The sequence below is a fragment of the Rhipicephalus microplus genome, unplaced genomic scaffold (genome assembly GCF_043290135.1).
Source record: "Rhipicephalus microplus isolate Deutch F79 unplaced genomic scaffold, USDA_Rmic scaffold_215, whole genome shotgun sequence".
Taxonomy (NCBI): Eukaryota; Metazoa; Arthropoda; class Arachnida; order Ixodida; family Ixodidae; genus Rhipicephalus; species Rhipicephalus microplus.
In genome coordinates this window covers 161,457-186,439 of record NW_027464786.1, presented here as the reverse complement: position 1 = coordinate 186,439, position 24,983 = coordinate 161,457, and the positions used below count along the sequence as shown (strand labels likewise).

Sequence of the window (24,983 nt, the reverse complement as noted above, 5' to 3'; positions counted from 1 at the left end):
CGAAAGGTACTGTGCATAGCACTTGCGTCAGAACCCGCGAAAAGAGCCTCCGAAAACGGCGCTCAAGAACACCGTGCGTTTATGCAGATAACAGGCACATTTACGTAACAATGTTTTGCGTAACGGCAACCTCAATGTTCCCAGCGACGCTATTCCCCTCCCTACTCCCGCCACCTGCTTAACGCACTCGAAGTAGCAATGTGTCGTTCAAGTATGCAAACTGAATCGAATGGCGCAGGTTTGTGATATTTTAGTATGACATAAAGAGTTGGGTAATCTGCAGTCAGGCACACTTTATGAGCTTAACCGCCAGGGCAAGCGTAGTGTTTCCACATGCAGTTGCCGGCTCTCCGTCACTGCACATTCCATTCAGTTTTCGCATACATAACTTTCTCCGGTCGTGTCGGCTCTGAGTTTTGAAATTCAACGAGAACCTGTTACATGTCCACGTCTGGTCAATCCGAAATGTTTCGTAAGATTCCTCTGTTTCGATGTCCTGCTAGCTTTGTGCCACTTGCGCTTGCACAAAGAGCAGGAAGTTTTCAGAGCTATTTTATATATATATGTGTGTGTGACGCTATGATGACTGGGAGACTCGGCCTGGCTCGTACCTCATGTTTATTCTATTCTCACTTCTTCTTCATTAGCCTCTACCATCAGTCACTGTTTTCCTACGTCACAGGATTCCCCCTTTCCCCGAAAGATGGCACCGTTTGCAAAGTACAACAAACTACAACCAACAACCTACAACAATATACAACCAACAAAAAACAAGCTCTCAAGTTTCACTTTTCTTTTTTTTTTATTCATAGCTAGCGTCTCACATCGGCAGACTTGGTGCCTTCGCGTAGCATGTGAGAGCTTATTGGACAGCTGTCTGCTCGTTAAAATATCGCGTACTACGGGCAACAGTAAACAACCATGGTCCACACTCGCTGTCACTGCTTTTAGAGACGTTGACTAACATTCCCCAGGTTTGCATGCGCATAATTACAAGATAAAGAGTACGAGAAGACGACCGCCGCCGCATATTAATTGATAGGTCATCGGGCGCGTAACACAAAGGTCATAGGTTCAATCCGTGCGCTCTTCGTTCGCTTTACTTCACAAAATTGCTGGGAATTGACCTCGCAAAACCACCATATGATTATGAGAAACGCCGTAGCAGCGGGCTCAGAAAATTTTGACCTCTGTGGTTCTTTAGCACCTAAACCCAAGTACATGAGCATCAAGCATTTGTGCCTCAATCTAAAGTGTGGCCGCCGCAGCCGGGATTCGATCCCGTGACCTGCGGGTCAGCATGCAAGCACACCAACCACAAGACCACTGTGGTGGGTTGTCCTCTTTACTTTATTCGCATTCATATTCTAATTATTTAAATACAATTCAAAGAGTACATTCAGCGTTCTCTATACATTGATTGGCTTCATTATGTGTTGCTTTTTCATTAGGGTAATACTCGTGAAGGACAACTTGTTCTTTCATGGCCACTTCCGACCTTACTATCTGTTTCTGCAGAATGCTTTTTCTTTTACTGCTAAGCTTTCTTTGTCTATATCCACACGCCAGTTAGTCGACATTTGATATTTTCTCTCAATAAATTCCTTCCGAAATTCCTTCAAATTTTCCTCCACGGAATTTTTCCTATTCTGTTGTCTCTTGAAAACCAGAGTTGAATGGATCCAGTGAGCTTTCCAGCCAAAGTTTTAAGGAATTATTGTTACCGGCTTCGTTTTTGTTTTTTTTTTCTGCTTTCGTGATCGCGGACATTGATCCAATATAAAGACTTGAGTGAAAGTGGATCAGCCCGGCCTGAACAGCACGATAATGAATTGCGTAAGCGCTTCCAACAGCTAACTCGGTCGGGGTTATCAAAAACAACTATACACAAACACGATGTCCCATCCATGTATGGAATGGGAAACTTCTTTGCCAGTATAGATGCAACAAACAAGTATAGAACAACAAAATGTAAAAAAAACACACCGATCTCTCTTGAGCTCGTTACATTCTATACTTTACGACACCGCTAAGCTGCCTCAAGTGTCCTATTTTTCACTCGCGTCCTGCTTTTGTTTCTTCAGTTTTCGCGGGAAGCTGGTACGCTTCTCATCGCATTTAACTGGTGAAGCACTGCCCTACGCCTATCGTCATTCCTCCTCATCCCTGCTCCCTAATGAGTCTTTCTTCGTCGTAAAATTACTGCCTGCATCTCTAAGAAAGCAAAAAAAAAAAAATCACACTTGCGCCTTAATCTTGCGATAGCTGCAAAAAAAACAGCAGAAAAAGAAACAACTTCTTAACCTTTTCTTTTTTTTACAGTTTTTGTGGTGAGCGCTATACATTCCTATTTCGGACGCACCGTCATGTCCCTTGTCAGGAAAAAAACACCCTTAACGAGCGGGGAAAATGATTCGTCGAAGATAGAAGTTTTTGTTTGTATTTATTTGCACCTTCTGTTCCTTATATCAGTACATAACTGCGTTCTGTGCGCTCAGGCCACTGTGCCCTCGTTTATGTTTTCTTCGTATTAATGCGTAGTCGCTACCAAGTTTAATAACGCAGCATGTGATGAGGGCTAAAAAAAAAATGTCAATCTTCTCCGCAAAGCGCAGCCCAGTCTCAGCGAGAGCATGAAGAGCGGCTTTTCGGGGGCCTTTTGTGAACTTTCTGGGCCAGAACTGTAGGTACACATGCATGGCACCCACTACGACAAAGCTGATCTTTTTTTTTTGTGAAGTAGGGAAGCACCCAGTCCTCCATTATTCGGTAACCTGCAGGTAAGCGAGGTACCCGCTTACACATCGTCACTATGTGCAATTTGTTGATGCAGCACCTGATAACGATGAAGAGTTATGGCTAAGCCCTTAGAAATAGGTTGAAAACTTTAAATGACCTACTAGTTTCGTAATTGTCATTGTGTGGCACCCTGTCACTATGTTAGTCTCATAACGCGCTTTGTTACACATGTTAACGGTGTTCCAAATTTAACTACACTTGCGAGGCACCCGCTACTCCACACATCATCGACATCTCTGTGTTGCTGGGAAGCCATCCACCATGCCATTATTCGTCAGTCTGCGGAGAAGCGAGGTACCCGCTTACACATCGTCACTATGTGCAATTTGTTGATGCAGCGCCTGATAACGATGAAGAGTTATGGCTGAGCCCTTCGTAATAGGTTGAAACTTTTAAACGGCCTACTAGTTTCGTAATTTTCAATGTGTGGCGCCCAGGCACTGGTTTACTCCCCTAACACGCTTTTTTACACATGTTAACAGTGTTCCAAATTTAACTACACTTGCGAGGCACCCGCTACTCCGCACGTCATCGGGATTTTTGTGTTGTAAGGAAGCCATCCACCATGCCATTATTCATCATTCTGCGGATAAGCGAGGTACCCACTAAAAATGTGTAGGACACCGTGTGAACTTTGTTGAAGCGGGCCTCGCCACGGTGTTCTAGTGGCTAAGGTACTCGGCTGCACACCCGCAGGTCGCGGGATTGAATCCTGGCTGTGGCGGCTGCTTTTTCGATGGAGGCGGAAATGTTGTAGGCCCGAGTACTCAGATTTGGGTGCACGTTAAAGAACCCCAGGTGGTCGAAATTTCCGGAGTCCGCCCCTACGGTGTCTCTCATAATCAAATGGTGGTTTTGGGACGTTAAACCCCGCAAATCAATCAATCAATTTGTTGAAGCGGTGGCTGATGACAATGAACAATTATGGCTGAGTCTTTCGTAATGAGTCGGAAGCATTCAACGACCCACTCGTTACGCAAGTGGAATTGTCATTTCTAATTTTTAACGCAATTCCGTGCACGTTAATGCGATTCCTTTTCTGTCATGAAGCCTGCATCGGGTCTTTTTGCAAGGGCTTTCCAAGCACTTGAGTGGCTTTGTCAGTGAAGAAAAAAAGGTGAGGCTCTGTGGTAGAATGTTCGACTACCATGGAGAGGGCATGGGTTCGAATCACGTTGTTTTCTTTTTTTTTTTCTTATTTTGTGTGCTAGTGGTTTCGGACACCGGTGGTGGTGTCGGTGGACAAGTACGACGCCAAAAATGGTTGTTGTTGTCATCTCATGACAGCCATCGCTGTAAAAGAAAGTATATTCTGAACGACGCACGCGCTATGGGTAGTCAAGAGGGGGGCGTGAGCGACGGTCATTTAAAATGGCTGAGTGAGGTCGCAGTTCGGTGCAAATACACGTACCTTTACGTCAAACTAGGCACGTAGCACAAGTTACACGCAGCGTTAAATATATCAGGTATTCACCTGCCAACTTCAACCATGCTACTCAAGATGCTCTTCTCCGTTTTTGTGCTTTTGTCCTCGTTCAGCCGCTTGTCGTAGGCAGACCTTGAAGATCAAATAGCAGCAGTGCTATCTGGTGGGTTCATGGTACCTATTCCTTTTATGCCGAAATTCTCTGATCATCAGCCATTGACTCTATTCCGTTTCTCACCGTCATACGAGACCTAAAAAGCGCTGCCTGTCAAAAGGAATCACTCGTAGCTGTTCCGTTATGTCGGTTTCTGCGGGCATCCCGAAGCCACGTGCGCATCGCCCAAAAGCAAATCAGCACGAGACTGAGCTCGGGTCCACGTTAATTCGACGCCCACCGCGCTCGCAGCAGAATAGCCGCGATTACCGACTTTCGTAATCGCCACTCACCGCTGCCCAGCACACTCACGGCGTCACAGCCGCCCCGTCATCGCAAAATGATGCATCGTGTGGCCAGAGAAGATAGAGAGCACTCTAATGAGCAGCGAGAGGAGCCGAGGATTCACGGAGGATTATACAGAGACCCGAGCTCGGGAATTCGGGATGGAGTGCATCGGGCGGAAAGGTTGGGAGCAAGCCTTGCTTTGTGCAGTCTGGTGGTGTACAGTGAGCACGAGTGTGTGTGTGAGAGAGTCTAAGCGGATTATGGCCTCGGGGTCGGGAAACGAATCCCGAGGAGGAAGACGTCACGCAAGCGTGCGCTGTGGTCTCGGCGATACCCAAGTGGCGACACCCCATCCCAGGGGCACTCTTCACAGCGGGGGTTTTCAGAGCTTGATGGCAGGCCGCTGTTTCAAAAAGAAAGGGATAAAAAAAAAGGATTGCACTGCCGGCCCAGCTCATCGGTGCGCAGCACAGACGCATTGCGGCTGTGGAAGTTGTGACCTCCACGAATCTCGCTTTCTCTAACTTTCTTTTATGTTGTATCCCAGTGGGCTTTAGAATAGAGGCTTCGCAAAGAGCTGTTGCTTTAACTCTCGTGAGTTCTTTCTTTAGGTGTACCTCGCCGATGTGAACTTTTAGCGGTTACCCTATACGCTGTTGTGTCTCTCGCGTAAATGTTCTCGCGCGTGCGTTTTAATGACTTCCTCGCCGGGGCGGCCGAAAGGCCAAATGCTACAGTCCCGTGTACTTTGATTTAGGCGTACGTCGAAGAACATCAGATCGTCTAAATTTCCAGAGCCCTTCACTACAACATTCCTCATAGGGATATCGTTGTTTGGGCACGTAAAACCTCAACTATTGTTGGTCACGGTGGATTTGGGACTACGGCACTCGGCTGCTGACCCGTAGATCGCGGATTCGATCACGGCTGCAGCGTCAGCATTTCGCTGGAGTCAAAATTGTAGGGTCCTATGTACTATGCGATGGCAGGGCACATTAAAGAACACTAGATGGTCAAAATTTCCGGAGCCTTCCACTACGCCATCTCTCATAATCATATCGTGGTTTTGGTACGTTAAACTCTATGAAAATATTATTATCAAAACCCCAACTATTGCTATTATTATTTTTAATTACTACCGTGAATGTTTTCGAATACGTCACATGGTTTGTCTGCATGGCGCCAATAGGTTAGCCCCGCCGTTGTAGGCTAAGGTACTTGGCTCGCAGGTCACGGGATCAAATCACGGCTACGGCGGCTGCATTTCCGATGGAGGCGGATATGTTGCAGGCCCGTGTGCTCAGATTTGGGTGCACGTTAAAGAACCCCAGGTGGTCCGAATTCCCGGAGCCCTCCACTACAGCGTCTCTCATAATCATATGGTGGTTTTGGGATGTTGAACCCCACATATCAATCAATCAATCAATCAATCAATCAATAGGTTAGCACGCTCTAGAAATTACGTCTGCAGCCACTGTGCACTAATGTGCGTCTTGTCGGACAACCACCCACCATTGATAACGCTGGGACGTGCTACATCAACGCATTTATAGAAGCCGACGTGTTCCAGCGCACGATGGTGTTTTCCAAGATGGACGACTGCTCTCGCCTGTATCGTTGTACCGTGAGTGCTAATTATTCCTGCTGGGCAAAATTTCATTCGAAAAAGAGCTGAAGCATTACATCGCGCCTCATCTGTTGAAGTCTTTATCGCTACAGAAATCTGGCTGTACAAATCCTTCGTTGCAAATCTGCGATTGTAGTACATATACTCGTGAGCGAATGGTCAGAGATACATGTGATTGCATCACGACTACTTCGTATTGTTCGTAGTTGGCACGTGCCCAGTAGAAGCGCTGATGTGTGTCACATATATTTGCTATGCATGGGGATGACGACAATTGTTTTGCAATATCTATTTCTCTTTCTACATGGATCGGCTCATTTAGAAACTGTTCCGCTAGACACCCTTCAACTCATCCGCTTTAGCCAGATATGAATGTCCTTATCGGCAGCACACGACAAACACAAAATGCTTGATAAGGGCGTTTTCAAATATGAAAAAAAGTGTGGGGCCCATATCGTGTAAGTGAACATTATGAAAGCGGGGTATTCTTGCGCTTATCGGTTGGTGGTCGCCATTTCATTCCCCTGATCCCTGTTGTGAGAGACAAACCCATGGTGATGAAATGCCCTTACGTAATATAAGATTTCTTGCGGATTACTCCGGTAAGTTTATCGTATAACGCGGTTATTCAGCGTCACTATCGAGCTGTGAATCTAAATCGACTTCCGCTAGAGCACAGCAGCACGGTGCAGCGCTTCTTGTACACTGTCGTCCTTTATGAAAGGGAACACGCGAACGCGTGGCCTGCGCTCTGCAGTGGCTGCCTACAGCACCATCAACCGACAGCAAAAGAAAACACGTTCACCTTCAGCGTCATCTGTTGCCAAAATAAATAACGAGTTATGACCAGCAGACAAGCGTTGCTAAATTGCACTCCCTCTCTGCTCTGGCCTGCAGTGCGTAGTTCGCTGCCAACATATCAAACGTTGTGTGCTACCGTGGCCCAGGCTGCAGTAATCGTTTGATATCGCTCGCCGCGCGAGTGTTGAGGGAAATGTAATCTATCAGCGCTTGTCTACCGGCCATGACTCGTTATCTCGCTTGGCCATAGATGACGCTGAAAGCGAACGTGCTTTCTTCACTTGTCGGTTGATGGCGCTGTAGAGAGCCACCGCAGAGCGCAGGCCACGCGTTTGCGTGTTCCCTTTGATAAAGCACGACAGTGTATACGTGATAGCGTGAAACTTGCAGCGATGCTGCCATGGCCGAACCACGCATCTCCGCTAGCCGCGCAGCTTCGCATTGAGTCTAACGGCTCTGAATTTTCTTTGTACACAGACTAGCCAGGGCGGCCATCTTTAGGGCTAGAAATGCTACCGTCAGACTTTCCATTGTGGCTTTTCGCGCCGAGCGTCGCGATCTGCAAATACGTGCTCCTACTCTGGTGCAGGTGCGAGAACGTGGACTCTGTGATCGGCTTCATCACCATCAAGGGACAGCGCGAGCGGCTGGACAACTTCTGCGGCTCGCAGCTGCCCAACCAGATCATGTCCAACGAGCACCGCATGACCGTCATCTTCCAGAGCTTCGGCAGCAGGCCGCCCAGCGTCAAGGGATTCCGGGCCATCTACCAGTTCGTCACCAGTGAGTGTTGTTTCTTATGCACATAACTGCTCTTGCACTTGTATCGATATACAGTCGAGTATAAAATTACAGGTACCATGGTAGTGTGTGCCAAATTATAGTTGCAGTATATGCTACTTTCAAATTGCAAAGTTGTGCTAGGTATGGCTAGCAAACACAACCATGTGGTGAAGTCGTACTCCGTTCTTGCAGATAACCTGCCTACCATGTCACTTACCGACGTGTTTATAGTGTGTTGAAGACCAGTAATTGATTTGACTGCTGGTGACTGGCGCCAATCGAGATCGCTGCAGCTGTGGCGACTTCAAGAAATGCAAAAAATTGGCCCCATCATCAGCTTCTCTGCAAAGTGCAGTTCCCAGTTGCATATGAAAAAATGACGTGCACATGCACGTTATTTCTAACTAGAGCATCGAACTAGAGCCCAATTGCATCGCAGCGCCTTCTGACGGCTTCACGGCTAAGTTTCGGTGCTTGTAGTTCTCACGCGCATGCTTTCCTTCTCTCCCGAAACCCCTCCGTGGCGGTCTAGTGGCTAAGGTACTCGGCTGCTGACCCGCAGGTCGCGGGATCGAATCCCGGCCTCGGCGGCTGCATTTCCGATGGAGGCGGAAATGTTGTAGGCCCGTGTGCTCAGATTTGGGTGCACGTTAAAGAACCCCAGCTGGTAGAAATTTCTGGAGCCCTCCACTACGGCGTCTTTCATAATCATATGGTGGTTTTGGGACGTTAAACCGCACATATCAATCGTCAATCTTCTCTCCCGTCAGCTCGTTCGCTCGCTTCAATTGCATACACACCTGAACGTGAGACAAAGCGCAAGGACCCACTGCTGCAGTCACCGTGAGAGCGATGGTATTCTTACGTAGTCGTGACGGTGCAGAAGACTTCATCAGAACTCGGAAACGCATAACTCTTTATTTGGCTGAACTTGTGGGCGGGAAACCCGAAATCAAACTGCAAGCGGGCAATGCACGCTGTGCGTACACCGATAGCGGCGAACAGAGCGTCGGCCCCCGATAAACTAACCATCGTTGGAATGCACCGTCTTTTCGAACTTTCCCGCCTTGTTGCTAGTGCCGCGCAAGCTCGGCAATAATCCAGGCTGTCAGCGTCCTGCGCGCATTCTTATCAAAACGATCTGCTACAATCGCGGAGCTTCTCGAACACTGGGGTGTCGTCTGCGCCGAGCATTTCTGGCAGCCTTTGTGGGTGTAAACCGAGTGCAGCAAAATCAAAACGAGAGGCGTGCGTCGCAGTATTGTGGCGAAACTACTTCGTTTATACAGCCCAAGCGTCATTGTCACGATATAATCGCTTCCATATTGCACCCTCATCACCGGTTATTCCCTTCGCGCACTTGTGACAGGTGCCCATTGCCATAGTGTTTCCTAATATACACTAGAAGGAACTCTGGCGCTAGTGTCTACGGGAGCTGCAACGCTGGCACTAGTGTCTATGGGAGCTTCAACGCACGGCGCTTGAGCGAGCATGGGACTGATGAGTAGTACAAACATTTGTCTCGTACTTCTGGCCTGCTTTTGGCTCCGTGTGTGCTCGTGTGGCTTGAAGCTGTTTTCTCACAAAAAAAATATTAGCAAATGCTCAGCGGTTGCGCTTCACCATCTTATTCTTTTAGACTTACCTTCCTATATCGGGTTACGAAGTTCAATAGGGTTTATTCTTTCTTTCAAAACAAAACCTAAACACAGCAACAAACGAAGCCGCAAGTACAATTCGCTGTCCACAAGTGCGAGGACTAGGCAAATGCGTGTACTGCCCATCATTCCCATGGTCGCTGAACGATCGCAGCGCCATTGTCCCCTCTAGTTAACTTTACGAAACTCTATGCCCCTTGCAACCGCCGACGACTCTTTTACGTGTATCGCGATACTCGGTAGTGGCACTTCCCACCAGGCTCCTTTGTCTCATGACGTATACCCTAAAAGATGTCGGTAGTGTTGTGATGAGCGTGCAGTTGCCCTTTGAACTTGTTGTGTAACGGACGAGTGTCGTTCGCTCGGAGGAAGAATATCGCGAATCAAAGAAGTGCCAGCACTCACAGATTGGTGAAAGGGCACGGAAGCGACGTGAACCTCCCGGCTGCGCTAGCTGCCACCTTCACCGTAGGCTTAGAAATGTTTTTGTTACTGTTTTACAAACTTGCCCTTTCTTTTTTTTATTTCGACTCAATGTGGCTTTCTTTTTTCTTTCTTTTTTTACAGATTTTGGCATTCCTTCCGGTCGTCAGGACCCACAGGGTGGTAAGTTTCAGTTTTTTTTTTTACTTCTCCGCCTCTTTTGTTATTGCGTACTGTCGTTCACATCAACCCGGGGGTTGAACATTTAGCGATTGATGTGCATGTCCCACATAAAACGCGTCCTTCAATTCGCCATAGTGTACATTCAGCGTACATTGCTGCTCCTTCAGCTACGCTCGATTGGGCTGGTTTGATCCCCGTCGTCATACTGTTGCTGGTATACTTTAACGTCGCTCCCGAAATTCACAAGCTCGTTAAACGCCCTGCTGTTGGCGCCATCGATTACCGCATAACTTCAGAGACACTCCGGAATTTTTAGTTGGAAACGCTATGTTGCACCTGAAAAACCTAATGCCTTTTCGAGACGGATGAACCAATGGGTAATCGTGCACTTATACCACCATTTTCATATCGAATAGCACCGATAACAAAAAATGGCCATTTTAACGCAGGCAAGCTGCATCAGTATGCGAGCCCGCTCCACTTCTGAAAAAGCGAAAGCACATATATAGGCTGCGGCGTTGCCCGAATGTGAAATTCTGCTCGCTCAGCTGGAACATTCAATCTTAACGCTTAGTGTTAAGGAGATTTTTTGGCAGATATTCTGGTGACTGTTATGAGCGAAGAATTGATGTTGTCCACGAATGAACATTCTAGGTATACGCAAAGTAATAAAAAAAATCTTGTGTTAGAGTGCAAATCGAAGCTAGGACTTCCTCGAGGCAAACATCTGTTCTAATACCGAACCACGTACGCCAGTGCCTATAAAATTGTTTTGAAAAAGAAAAAAAAACAAATATGTGTGATTACCACGCAGTGCGAGTAGCCTCTTTGACGCATGTATTTTATTTCTTGACAGAAGCGTAGAATCGCAACATGGGTCAAAATATATGAACAGCTCTGCTTATGGCCGGTTTTAATGCCCACAACTTGAAGAGCAAAAGCACCAACCAAGAGTATAGATTCGCGGGTGCGCTTGTTGCCTTACGGACTAGCACCAGGTGCTTCGACAATTGACAAAATAAATAATTACGGCAGACTGGGCCCTTCGCTACTGTACTTGCAGCGTGGGATGTTGCGGCCAATGTTGAGAGCATGTGTGTTCTTTTCCTCACGGCGTGGCGTCCACCGAAAAGCGAAGCTACGCTAGCGACTGAGAAGGCGATGTGAGCGGTTCCCAATTACGCAATCATGCTTTATCCTGAACGCAAACTTCAAGCGCCCTCCGAGTTTTAAGAGCGAGGCTGTTTAACAATCGTTCGTTGTTCAGTCCGTACTGAATCTTCATCCTAAATGGTTGTGTGCCACAAAAGTTGGGTAAGTCCCACCTCCGCTAAAAAAATAGGAAGGCAACAGTACGTTAGCACAACGAATCGCTGCAAAGTGACTGCGGTTAACTGAAGACCCCCCTCCCCCCGCACGTACGAGAATAACTATAAAAAACGGGAAAGGGCAATAGCGGTTGCGAGAAGAACTCGAAGCGATTGAAGCTCAATGCCAATGACGTGCACGCCCGGTGTCTGTGACTGACTGTTCTTAAACTCGGACCTCTCTGCGCTGAGACCTATAGCAGAGTTTATCCAAAGCCTAGCAACGACCTATAAGCAACCTAGAAACAACCTGCGTCACCTAGCTGAGACCTAGAGTGACCTAGAAGCAACCATTTTTAGTCTTGAGAATCGTCCAGTTTCAATATTTCAAGCCTGGCGCGGCTTCATTAGTGAAAGCTTGGCCATTTTTTACAGCGAAAGCTGTTGAGGTCACAACTCGGGTCACGTGCAGTTGTCCGCCGCCGCCGCCGGTGTCCGTAACTTAACACCAAAGACACAGTGGGGCTCGAAACCCGGGTGTGTTGGGTGTCAGCCCAGTATTCAACCACTCAACTATACGCCGGTGCTTGTGCCTTGTTGGCAAACCTAGCACCAAAGACACAGTGGGGCTCGAAGCCAGAGTCTGCTGGGTGTCAGCCCAGTATTCTACCACTGAGCTATATACGCTGGTGCTTGTGGCTTGTTGGCAAAATTGCCTTTGGCAGACTTGATGTCGGGAAAGCAATCGTGTTAATACGGCTTATAAAAAGTTCGAAAACACCGAAAGAACAACCTGTCGTCGCAAAATGCGTATGGCGTTACGTGTGGGTCGTTAGATGCTTCAACACATTACAGAAGCTTGTTCTTGTTCCCCTATAAATTGTGGCACATACCCACTTCAGCAGAAATTCCTCATTGTCGTCAGCCATTGCATGAACAATGGGCACGAAATTCCTTGCAAGCGGATAACGCGATTTTCAGAAGAATGGCAAAAAATAAATTAGCGAATGCCGGCCTACTATTCAGAAGTTTAATATTATTGCCCTACTGGATATCAAGCAAGTGTGATTGCAGTAGTTACCTAATGAGTGTTTTTAAAAAGCTCTGAAAGGCCGCTCGTTTAGCTTTCGCTGTGACTATGCTGGCGTTTTTTTTTCTTTGTTTGAAGCAAAGCTTGTTAAGAATTGTGTATAGAAAAAGTGTAACGATTTAGAGTACTTTATATTCTACTATGGGAGAGCAGAATGCCTACACAGATTTCTGTAGCCGCACGTTTTGTGCAAAAATCCGTCATCGGCGAAGGTGCAAAAAAAGAACATTTAAAAAAAATGTGGTCACGGAATGTGCACCAGTCACTTGCAGATTTGTGTGCGTAATTTCTTTTTTTTTCGAATAATGGATGATCTCTCGAGTGTGGGCTTCTTGATTATCAGCCCTTACTGATATGGCGATCCTATCTTTTATCGAGGTCGAATGTCATTTCGCGCTGCCACGTTTCATAGTTGCCTGGATTATGCACGCGTGACCCTCTTTGTTGCCCATAGGAACATAAATGATGAGCGGCTAAGCACGCGGATTGAGAGGTCGTTCCTGGCGTGGAGGAAGGAAAAAGTTAGGAGGGAGCATTGAGCGTTGGGAAAGAAAGATAAAGAACGAGACAGAGAGAAAGAAAGGGAGAGAAAGAGAGAGAAAGAACAAGAGAGAAACAAAGAGAGAGAGAAAGAGAAAGAAGTATAGGAAGAAAAAAAGAAGGAAAGAAAAGAGGTAGGCCAGCTTCGCTTGGCGTTATTTTCCTGATAGAGCAAGAACTTATGTGTTTTTTTTTTCTCTAAGCGTACGAACCTTGGTCACAGCATGAGTTCGAATGACTATGCTTGCTGACGAACCTTTCTCTCTCATTTTTTTTTTTGTGCTTCCAATAGTTCCGTCAATTGCGAGGCGTGGTCGAGCAGCCTTCCCCGCGGATCCCGCTTCGAACGCCACTTTTCGCTGCGACGCGCAGAAACCGGATAAAACGAAATTCGAAGTGTGAATTCCTCTTCCTGGGTGCTCGTGCTCTCTTCTTTATCGGAAGTCCACTTCAACGAAGAGACGGTGGAGCTGCAGTGTCTCCTATTCGTGTCGCCGGCAGACTTAATTCGCGCGTGTTTGGGGATAGGCCCTTCGGAAGACGGGATCTCTTAAGGAAGTAAGGGCCGTTTAATCTCGCGTCGACAAGTTCTGCCCAGCTTTCCATTTCCTCGCTGTTTCTTTCTTCTTTTTTCCTTCTTCACGCTCCTGCGTTCCGTTTATTCAATTTGGCAGAGTGACCCGGAAGCCGAGGAGAGAGAACGTCAATCACGGACGTTTCGCGCGATTACCATAGCGCAAGCAGGGCGCAAACACGGGAGACAAAAGGAAATGTCGTCGCGTTGCTCGTCAGTCCAGTTGGCAATAAAGTAACGCGAGAAGAGAACCGGGACGAGAACGAAATGAAGGGGATATAATTCGCGACAGGCGGGGAGGGAAAAAAAGGGGTGGTTAGGGTTAAGGAACAGGGTGCGCTGGTAAGGAGACGAGGCGTGGTGGGCCACTATGGCTACGTACGAGCGTAGACAAGCCGCGGCGGTGAATGCATGGCGCCGTAGCCAGAAGTGGCAGCTTGGTAACTTTTTTTTCTCGCGAAGCGAGAGAAAAAGACGTATCCCACCCCAACCCATCTCGGGCCCCGAAGCGTGGCGTCGTGTTTGTGTTGCGGCGGCGGCTTTGTTCTTGGCCCGTCGTTTCCCATCTCGGCTTGTTGCTCAACGACGCGTCTTAGTCGTCATCGTATATACGCAACGAAATGCTGGGACGTCGCGAGTGTTGAGGGATCTCTCGGGCACACAGCGGCGCCTTTCTCTGTTCGAGTGTTGTTTCTTTCCGCGGCGAAGAAGAGGCGATGCTCGACTGGGATGCACGCAGAATGGAATAGACGAGAGAGAGAGAGAGAAAAAAAAACGAAATAAATGGCTTCCTCCGGGGATGGCGTTTTTAGCTGCGGCATCCCAGACAACGCCCGTTTATTCGAGCAGCGAATGACTCTCCGGGGCAATAATTTCTGGGCCCACAACTGCGCGTCTGCAGCGTTTCAAGAAACGGTAAATATGGCTGCGGAACGGGGTACGAGAAAGAAAATTGGAGATGAATGCGCCCAACTGGTGGGAGAAGCGCGAGGAATAAGCAAAAAAAAAAATGTGAACGACGCTGCGATAACTGGCCACAGGCCTTGCGACGAGGCTTAGGGTCGCTTGCATCTCTTCACTTGTGAGGCTGATAGTGCGAGACGCCTGAAATGCAGACCCACTACGCTATTACTCGTTTCCCGAGCACCGTAAGAACAACGCTTTAGACGATGTTCTTTCTGAATTGCTTCGACTGGTTATCACTTTTCATTTAACGCTTCTCCTGACTGTTGTATGTGCGGAATTTCTTCTTTATTCAAAGTGCCTGTTGTGCACATCAATCGCATTTGTGTAGGGTTTGCGCTGAATGTCAGAACGTGCAGGCCGTGCGCTCCTAATCTATTGACGATCCTTGCGACTGCGCGTCGCGCTCTCCATATACCAACCAAACAACGACTGCGAAGAGTGGGGCGACTCGACAGTTCACTCTAAGGTTCTCGACCGTTCACTAAAGTTTGTCTCTGCAGATACTTACGTGCGCCCTTTTCAGGCTGTTTGGTTTCTATTTGTTCTTTTTTTTTCGCCTTCTTTTAGTCTTAGCTTTGCTCTTGCGCAAAACTTTACGAAGCTCCAAAAGCTGTTCACCCCCATTGTCAACGAGTAGCTTGCCTTACTATGCCGAAAAAAAATGACAGCCTCTCGGCGCGCGATCGCCCTAAAAGGACCCTTATAAGTGTTCGCGACAGGTCCTCGTCCTTCGTCGTCGCCTTCCATCGCCACCGTCTCGCTCTTCGTCTTCCTCACTCCAGCCCCATGCATGTGCTTCCTCTTGAACGCGTACCAACGGCTTAGAAAGCCAGGCTCACTTTCGGGACAAGAACTCCTCGCCAGCTGTTCCTTGAAAAGGGAGAAGAATCCCTCGAGAGGCCAGAGATTTAGCGCCGCCTGGTGCCAGAGACAACGAACTGCCGCCGAGCGCCAAGTTTGTTCCTCCGCTGCGACGTGGAGCGCTCCAGTCACGAAAAAAAAGAAAAAAAAACTCCCCTTGGCACGGCCACCGTTCACGCCAGGGTGGCCGAGAATAACTCTTTGCATGCATCTCCTCTTTTTGCGCCCTCTCTCTGTCGGTCTTTTTTCTCTTTACGTGCTAGCTCTTTCGTTTCTAGAAATGTGGCGTAAGGGACGGATGAAACGTCCACTGCTAACGATAAAGAGCGTATGTATATGGCGGTGTGGAAGGCCGAACCGGTGGTGCAGCGTAAGGAAATATACATTCCCTCCCTGTTTATTGGAGAGTGAGCCCTCGCCAATCTCTCAGCTGATTATTGACGACGCCTGCAAATGAAGACGGAAGAACGTGCCAGCATGCGTTGCGCTGGAACCTGTCGGTTTGAACGCGGTGATGTCGCAGGAGACGTGGTTTATTTTATTTTCCATCTCGAGCGCATAATACGCACGCTGAACTACAATTCGGCTACTGCGCCGTAGTGAGCTTGAGAAATTGTCTCACTGGAAAGCTAATTTTAAAAACAAGCAAAGATGTTCTGTGTTTCAATTCAAAGTTTGTTGAAGGGTAGACAAACGGTGAAAAAAAGGAAGCGTAGTTATTTAGGCATTCTATAGTATGCTTCCCTACACGTTAATCAAGTTACATAAACGTTACATAAATATTACATAAGTGCTTCTTCGATACAGCCGTCACGTCGGGTTGACGTCAATTGTGGTTAGTTGTCATGCGCTGAAGTTTGTTTAGGTAGCAGTGTCCAGGGCCAGCGTCCTCGCGAGCATCAGCACTTCATGTCAGCTTCTGGTGTTGCTAATACGCATGTTTCAGTTGGCATCGTTGCGCAAGTGCAAACTGGTTATATAAACATCTGCAACTCTTCAACGTGTCTGTGCGTGCAACATTTGTACATATATTTAGCGTCATTTCATGATGTATCACTCAATAAGAAAATTGCAACACGGTCACCTTCCCTCCGCATGCTTCGCACAACGTCGATTCCCAGGCACGTGGGATCTGCCAAATTTCAATTCATAAGTGGTAACTTGGCGTTTTTGCACACGTAAGAAGGCAGTGCCTTTTAGAAAAACCTCAAACGCCAAGCGGTGTCTACGTCAATGTTATAGAGCATATTCCAGTTCACTGTGGGCCATATGAAACGCTGATCGCGCGGAGACATCACTTTCCACATCGGTATAGGAAACGCATGCCACACCAGACTACTTCGCGTATAAGGTCGTACATGTGCAGAAACTACACCTCTGTAGCTTTCCCTTCGTTGCCAAGAAAAGTTGTCTGCAATTATAGCTCGTAGATTCGCCTGAAATTCGTTTTTTTTTCTCAGCTCCGTGTGGCCTACAGCCGCTTCGTCACAAGACGCAGTTCAGCAAACGTTCCGTCCCACTGCATTGACCCATTTAGGCTCACAAATTCAATTCAGCCCACGAGGTTCACAATCAGCCCGTTTTTTTATTCGAAACAGAAGCAAAGTACCCTAATGAACAACTGCACAAGTTATACACGCTGCAGTGAAATTACTGTCAGTCTCTCCCCCACCTTTTTTTTTCTTTTCTCTCGCTTCCCTCTTTCTCGTCTTTTTTGTCCCCTTCCCTAATCCCCCAGTGTAGGGTAGCTAACCGGATGTCTTTCTGGTTAACCTCCCTGCCTTCTCCCTCTTGTTGCTTCCTCCTCCTCCTTATTCGAAGTTTCGAGCATGAAGGCTACACAACTGCATGCACTATTCATCATTCACGGGGTGGCTGAACGATCGTAGCTCCACAGTTGCCTCTAGTAAATATTTTAGTACGCCCTATGGTCGTCGTTCTGTGGTCATCGTCCAGTGTTGACAATGCCGGTAAGAATAGAAAGGCGCCATTTTTGTGGTCTCAAGTGCGATTTCTCCTAAACACGCACTCGTGTCGCCCACTCCGAAGCGGTGACGTACTACAATGAAAACTACATTCGCAGCGCGTGGTGCTGTTTGCAACCGTATTCTTCGGCTACGCGTATCTCTCGAAATTGCTTAAATGTTTTCACTATCGCACTCTTTCTGCGCACTATAATAAAGCTATCTCGTAATCGTACTGAAGGCTCATATCCTCCTTTTCGCTCGCATATTCCCAATCATTAGTATTTCCAATGTGGTTGTGGGTTACGAGGTCGTCTTATAAAGTGATACGGTAAGTAAAAAAAAAGAAAGAAACCATACATGTGCACCACGGTTTTTAATGTCACAAACTTTCGTCATCCATTGGCACTACACACATTTTACGACATGGTCATGATTTAATTACTTCTGTGTTTTTCCCGCCTTAGCAAGAGGAGTTTTAAGGCCCTTATACAGCAGCTAATCACAATCATTGTCCACATCTCTAGTCCAATGAACTGGCGCTCTTTGGCCATCAATTGGCCCTTGCGCCAAAAAAACACAAAATATTAAAAGCAAAAAAAAAGAAATAGTTTCCCTGTTCCTTCATACTTCTCTCTCTCTCCCCCCTGTTTCCTCATTTTCTTCTCTTTTTTTTTTGCTTTGTGGCATTATTTTCCTAATATGAAGCGCTCACGGGAGTCGTATTACGTAGCGCTTCGCGGCTGTTATAGCGTTAGTTTGCGCAGTGAATTCTCATTTAGTAAAAAGCGCGCCCGAGAATTCCAATAATGCGAACTCTCATTTTAGGAAATTTCGTATTACGCTTATCTTTATACGAGTCCCAACTCACGGACTGCTTGTTTGCCTCCTTCTCGGAGCTGCGTCCAATTACCTAAGTGAACAAAGAAAAAAAAGTTTGGCTGTAAACACTCGGCTCAACGGGGGGGCCTCTCTAGAGTCTTCAAATATACGCTGCAGACAAAGTGAAGCGAAAAGTGAAAGAGTGCCCCGAATGCGCACCAGGCCCGTGAGCTTTGTTTGCCTATAGCGTTATCGAATCGTAAACAACCAACCTGCGCCAGCCAATGAGCGGCGAGTAGCAGACAATGACAACACACACACAAAAAAACTTTCTTCACACTCTATGATGTGGGAATCGGCGCAGCCGTACACAGATGTCTGGAAAAATAGAACATAAGCAAGCAGGTCGACGTCGAGACGGCGCATGAGAATCCGAGCAAGGTGGTGCAGCCTACAGGGCAGGGATAGGCAGGCCCTAGGGAGAAGCCGGCGCTCTCGGGAGCAAAATAATGCGACGCATAAAGAGACAACCAAAGGATGGTTGCTAATATATTGATCAAGCCGGCGGGGCACACTGCGACGGACAGAGTTCGAGAAGGGGGGCAAGCCCGGCAAAAGGATCGCCTTTGTTCCAAGCTCACGCTACAACTCTGGTTATCGAGACAGCGCTTCTAGGTTTTTTTTGCGTGCTCGACCAACGCGTAGAGATCAACGGCATGAAAACTCAGTCATTTTTTTTTAGGTTCTGTTCTTGTTACCACCAGCACAGACACGAACATAGATAGAACGATCAAAACGAAAAAAAAATAAACTGTACGATGCACTCATTGCCTCTATAGCTATAAACTATCAAGAAGCTGAATTTCTTTGGTTTTGTTTGGAAGTATTTGACGCAGCTGGTTTCGACAGAACAAAATCTAGGAAATGAAAAACTTTATCGCTATATTCAGTAAGCCTGCGAGCGCTTTCTTTTTCATATATTTAGAGTCTTTCGCTTCCCCTTTCTTGCTTTTCGACTCCGTTCTGTTCTTTTCTTTCTTCTTTTTTTTTTTTTGTTCACGGGCAATCTGCTCAGTTCTACCATCTTATACTGTCAAACACAGTGTCGAACCGCTTGCCGAAAAGTTGTAGCAAAACGCGTCTGATCCGAAACAAAATGGTGACGTTTCATTTCGCCAATCTTCGTGAACTGTTCACACGGTCGTCGAACAAGTAACGACGCGGAACATTCCAGAATTTGGCGTTAAAAAAAGAAGAGTAATAAGGAAGGATACCGCAGTGGTCTGCGAGGATTCGCAGCACTCTAAAAAAAAAGGAAAGCAGTTCAGTGAAAGAGAGCAACTGCGCAGTGCTGGTGAAACGCGCTCAAAGTTCTCTGCAAACTCTATATACTCAGCCAGAACTGCAACAGAGTCGTGTTTCCTGTTCTGTTTTTTGATATTTCTTATTTCGCATGCATCGGAGAAGCGTCGCAAAGACCTATTCAGTCATTTCCAAACAATTTCAAGCAAAACGAAAAAAGAAAAGAGAGAGAGGGGGGGGCGTCTGCTCGGAAGCGAACGCTTCTTTAGTTGGACGGTCGCGCAGAATGAAGGAGACTTCTCCAGATGTGCGCCAGTGAAGCTTAATACGATGCAGTGCGCTCGAGTTTAACTCCCGCAATCTCCGAATTCAGTAACGTACACTTGGGATGAAACATCAATGAGCTGTTTAAGCCTACTTATATATTTTGTACAATATGACTCTAGCATATCGGCGCTTAAATGAACGCTTAAATGTGATATATGTTGAATTTTATTTGGCGCATCAGTTCGTAGTTGGTTTGCTGAAATATGGGCAAAATTAAAGATCGTGGCAGCTTATAACAAGTTGCTTTAGAAAGGTAAATGCGTGAAGTGTTCCGTGCTCGGATATGCGTTCTGAGGCACAAAACTAATCACTTTATTAATTAAAAAAGAAGGATAGAAAGGCTATTCGATAAGTCGACCTTAATTGGGTTAGAGACAACCCCATACAATGAATCAGCGAAAAAGGAACAAGAACATGGCAATTTAGGTTACTATAATGTTTGTATGAACCTTGTTAGTTCAATGACTCCGAAGCAGCAACCGCGAAGTAGGACTCGCTCCTATAAAACACTTAGATATCTTGAAATTGTGTTCGCACTGTCTTATGTTAATGATAAACATCAGATAATAGCCCAATCGTCGAGCTTCCAATTGCACGCCTATATCAACAGCATTCCGTAAGAACACACATTGTTTTCCGGCCGTTCGATTTTCAGTGGTGCCAACATGGAGCTTAACGACTCTCCTTGGACCGGGGCTTGAACTTACTGGAAGTTTTATCGTCAAGCACGCGAACAGAGCTTTGACTGCTCTGTGTTTTGAAATGAGCGTCGACTGATAAAAGCGAGTACAGCCGGAAAGTACGTATAATTTTCTATTCGTCTGGCTCGTTCATTCATTTGGCATTATTTCATCTGACCCATGGAAACGCCTTGGACTTTTGAATCGTACCACCGCTGCATACGCGTCAGCCCATGTACTGACAATTTTATCCTCTTTCCCTTTTCCTTCCTCTCTCTCATTTTCTTAATCCCCTTTCCCATTCCCTGTAGCGTAGGGTAGCAAACCAGGCCTGGTTAACCTTCCTGCATTCTATCTTGTTGTTCTTCCTTCCTTCGTATTATATAAACGTATGTTTCTTGTTTACTGGGTACTTTTTTATTATTCGCGCAGTCAAATTGACTCCAGCCACAGTTTATAGAGAAATCCTGACGTTTCGAGGCTAATTTCTTCCCTTCCTCAGAGAATAAGTGTGCTGGTCATGAAAGCATTGTCGTGTCTTGTCTTCTACTTAGGTTTGTCTGCCTTCTTGTCGAATTCCGGCAGTATCCTTAATAGACTAATGGTATAGTTCAATGCGCCGGCCTATTTACTTTAGTAATACAGCAAATTGGGCTAGGTGGTACTGGTTCCTGATTAGTTTACCGGTACTGGCACACGGGGCATCACACAGTATGCACTGAATGTGCTGCACAGACATGCACGCGCTTGCTAAACTAACAGGGTGAAGGGGAGTACCATGTGATAGTTTAGTTTACAGGAACATTTTTTAACACAAAAGCGCTGTAATATTTCACAAAAAACTATATATGTATACTGCAGTCAGCATCTACTTTTCGTGACAGGCACAGATTCAACAAAAGATAGACATTTAAATCGGCTTCCCGAATGCCATTTGTCTCAACTACTTTTCAAAGAGCACGATGCAGTTAAAGCTGTTCAAGTACAATTATTATTTAAAAATTGACTCCATGCATAACGGAATATATAAAGGAGACATGCTCAAACAAATACATGCGCAAACCATCAATGAAAGCGCTCGTAAACAAAGCAATGCACGCAAATTTGGAATATAAATTTTTTTGTTTATTTTCCTCGCTATGTGAGCGCTTATTCTCCAGACGATTCGTATTCTGCCATCCGCTTCCCTCTTTTCTCTTCATGAAAGACCATCTCCGTAAGGAAAAACGCGCACCAATAGGGACAGCCTGCATGACATTAACAACGGTGTGTTTCGCCAATCAGAAGCGCTTCTCTCGAACGAAATGCTTCGTTAATTCCTCCCTCAGTTCTTAAGGCTAAGGACCACCTTCGTGTCTAAGGTGGAGGCACACATCAGTATGCAAATTTACTCCGGCGTCGTCGTTATAAGATAAAAAAAGAGTCGCGAGACGCAAATTAACTTCTCTTTGTACTTCGAAAGGTAACGGCCCCCCTCGGTCAACCATTAATACAACGGTCCGTACGGACTGCGAGAACTTCGGAAAACAAAGCCGTATGTGACCAAAATGAAGTGCACTCATTTTTTTCCATCTCCTTTGCGCTGGAGGAGGATAAACGGGGAAGGGGCGCTGTTTGTTTTTGGCCTGCGTTGCGAAGACGTCCTTTTTTTATGGTGTGCGCCTGCCGAGAAAACTCCTTAGGCGCCACTAAATAAACTATGTAGTGTTACTGTTTATCACAAACACACGTCTATACTTAGATTGCAGGCTGTTCTGCATGTTTCTAATTAGAATGCCTGGAATCTTCCAGAGAATTTCATGTTTGCTCGTTACAGCCCATACTCGTTAATGCTTGGCCGCTATGTGTTAGCGTCATCATCGATCGGGCTAAGCGCATTAGATGCTGCATGGACCAATGAAAGAGTTACTATAGAAATAAATAAGGAAAGAAGGAAAGAAAGAAGGGAAGGAGGTAGGGAAGAAAAAAGTTAGGGAAGAAAGGAGGAAAGATGCCACCGATTTTTTCTAACTAGTGCTTTATCGAGAGTTTTTGAAACTTGTTACAATTAAGTATACAGAAAACGTAGAGAATCTAAGCTGTGCTCAATATAAGCAATATCGAAACAACCCGCTCAACTGGAAGATCGGAGCGTATTACTCTAGCAAGATGCCACGTAAGTAGAGTTACGTGCCTTGTAGATATAGGCTAACTCGTGCACGGTCAAAGCGATTGACACCACGTGCTGCTGCTCATCATATTTCACTACTACTCCCATTGCGATAAGCGACGACGATAGGCAGCCGAGATAATTTGTCAGAGGGACGCCATAGTACATTATAAATTACCTTCAGAGATGCGTCAAAGTGCAACGACAAACGCCAAGTAGTCAGTCATCACATCTACTAACACATATTGGACGGGCTCTTTTTTCTTTACATGCTGCTGCAACAATGTATATATGCAAATAATGGCGATGTAGACCCAGCACATTTCAACTGGCTTAAGCATGATAACGCGCTTCTTCTTGGTATAAAAAAATTACGGCCATATCCCCAAAGTGAATGGTGTTAGAGGAGCCTGCTCGGAGCTATAGTATACACCGGGCGTTCCTTGTCGAGTCCATTGGCGAGTCCTATGTAGAGCCAGCAGTGGTCAGTTTCAGTTTCCAATGGGCATTACGGCTTTTCGAGTGCATGCTTTGGGGTACGTGTAAGGAGGTTTAAAAAATTGCGTGCATGCTACCACGTCAACTGAGGTATCCCGAGGCTTTACGGTATATAGGTCGCCAAATACCAAAGAAATGGTGAACCCTTTGGACGATAATAAATGATAAACGCGCGTTGAATACTAAACCCTGCTTTTGCGTCATGCGTCTAGTCAAGCCAATCCACGCCTAGTCGATGGCCGTGGCTCATGTTGCGAAGGAAGGTGCTACAGTGGTCTGATCAAGGCTGAGACACTGTGCGTTACCGCACTAAGCATTACCTCACTGAGTGGCACTGAGCCTTAACACAATTGAGCGTCACCACACTGGGCGTTAACCCTGAGGGTCACCGCAGCTAGTATGCTGAGGCAGCAGACATGTGGACGCACTTGAATTATGAACGCGCAATCAGGACGTCGCAGCGTCTTGGAGCCGCTTTTTCCGCCCGCTAGGCTGTGTGGTGTGACTGCAAGTTTCAGTAGTGGTTCCCCAAAGAAGCAGCCCGTGTTGCACGGTTTTATTCGGTACGACGCGAAGTGGGTTCCGCGAATGTGCGAAACATTCACTGCACGCTGCACTGGACGTATTCAAAGGGCGCGTTTCTCCGCCGGCGACCGTTCACCATATAAAGTGCGAGAACAGTTGTCGATGTGATTCATTCATTACTCGGCCCCCCTTTTATTCGGTCCGGTGGGAAGTGGCATCAAAGCATTTGCTCGCTCGGCCGTGAAAGGAATCGAGCTGCTGTTCCCGAGCCGAGAGCTCTCGCTCCATGACGTGTGCTTTTCACGGAATTTCTTTTTTGATGCCTTTACCAAAACACTCGAAATCTTTAAGGGTTATTGATACTTCCAGCAAAATATGTAGACACTTTCAAAGAGTGGGAGGGGGGTAGCAGTAAAAAAAAAACTATCAGTTCTGTTTTCCAAGAGCACAGCAGCCGGTCAGCCTTTCCTACTATGCATTGGCGCTATCTCGGCCGTTCGCGACAACGTTTACGCGTGCAACGTCAGAATCCTGTAATATTGATGTGCGTTTACGTTAATCCACGAAAGTAACTCGAGCGCACTCTTCCCATTTCGTTAAGACTATACCGATGACAACAATCATCATCATCCGCCTGACTACGTCCACTGCAGGACGAAGGCCTCTCCCTTGTTCCGCCAGTCAACTCGGTCCTGTGCTTGCTGCTGCCAATTTACACCCGCAAACTTCTTAATCTCATCTGCCCACCTAACCTTCTGTCTCCCCCTAACCCGCTTGCCTTCTCTAGGAATCCATAAATCTAGAACAGCAATCGGTAATTGTTATTGGTGGTTTGGTCGTGTTAAGAGCATACTATATGGGTACCCACCTTAACACTATTCCAATGGTCAGGACACAGAATACGCTGATTTTTTTCCGATCACAAATCCTTCCAAGCAGGCCTCACAAAAACATTACACATTTCCTTCTGCGGGCAACACTGGTTGTATGCGAAAGCGTGGTCGATGATGGCTCTGGCCAACAAATCACATTGCCTCGTCGCTTATGGATCGGGAGCGGCCGCTCGACGCTGTCGTTTCCCTTCAACTTTCCGAGCCTGGAGTTCTGGGTCAGCCTTATAACGCTGATGTTCCACTTTGGCGTGCCGACCCAGTATTGCTTCCGCAGAAGTTTCCTGCCAACGTTGACGTTTGGATTTCCTGGCCCAAAGTTTGGGGTCCGCTCGCCGACGCTGAC

General features: G+C 46.7%; 1 protein-coding gene across 1 annotated transcript in view; it reads left to right on the top strand.

Moving 5' to 3' along the window:
• The window catches only part of LOC119185129 (suppressor of lurcher protein 1), a 73,398-nt gene that overhangs the window by 34,975 nt on the left and 13,440 nt on the right, over positions 1-24,983 (top strand). Inside the window, exons 2-3 of the mRNA XM_075885634.1 lie at positions 7,685-7,878; positions 10,104-10,142. Coding sequence (XP_075741749.1) covers positions 7,685-7,878; positions 10,104-10,142 — 233 coding nt within the window. The remainder of the gene's footprint in view (positions 1-7,684; positions 7,879-10,103; positions 10,143-24,983) is intronic.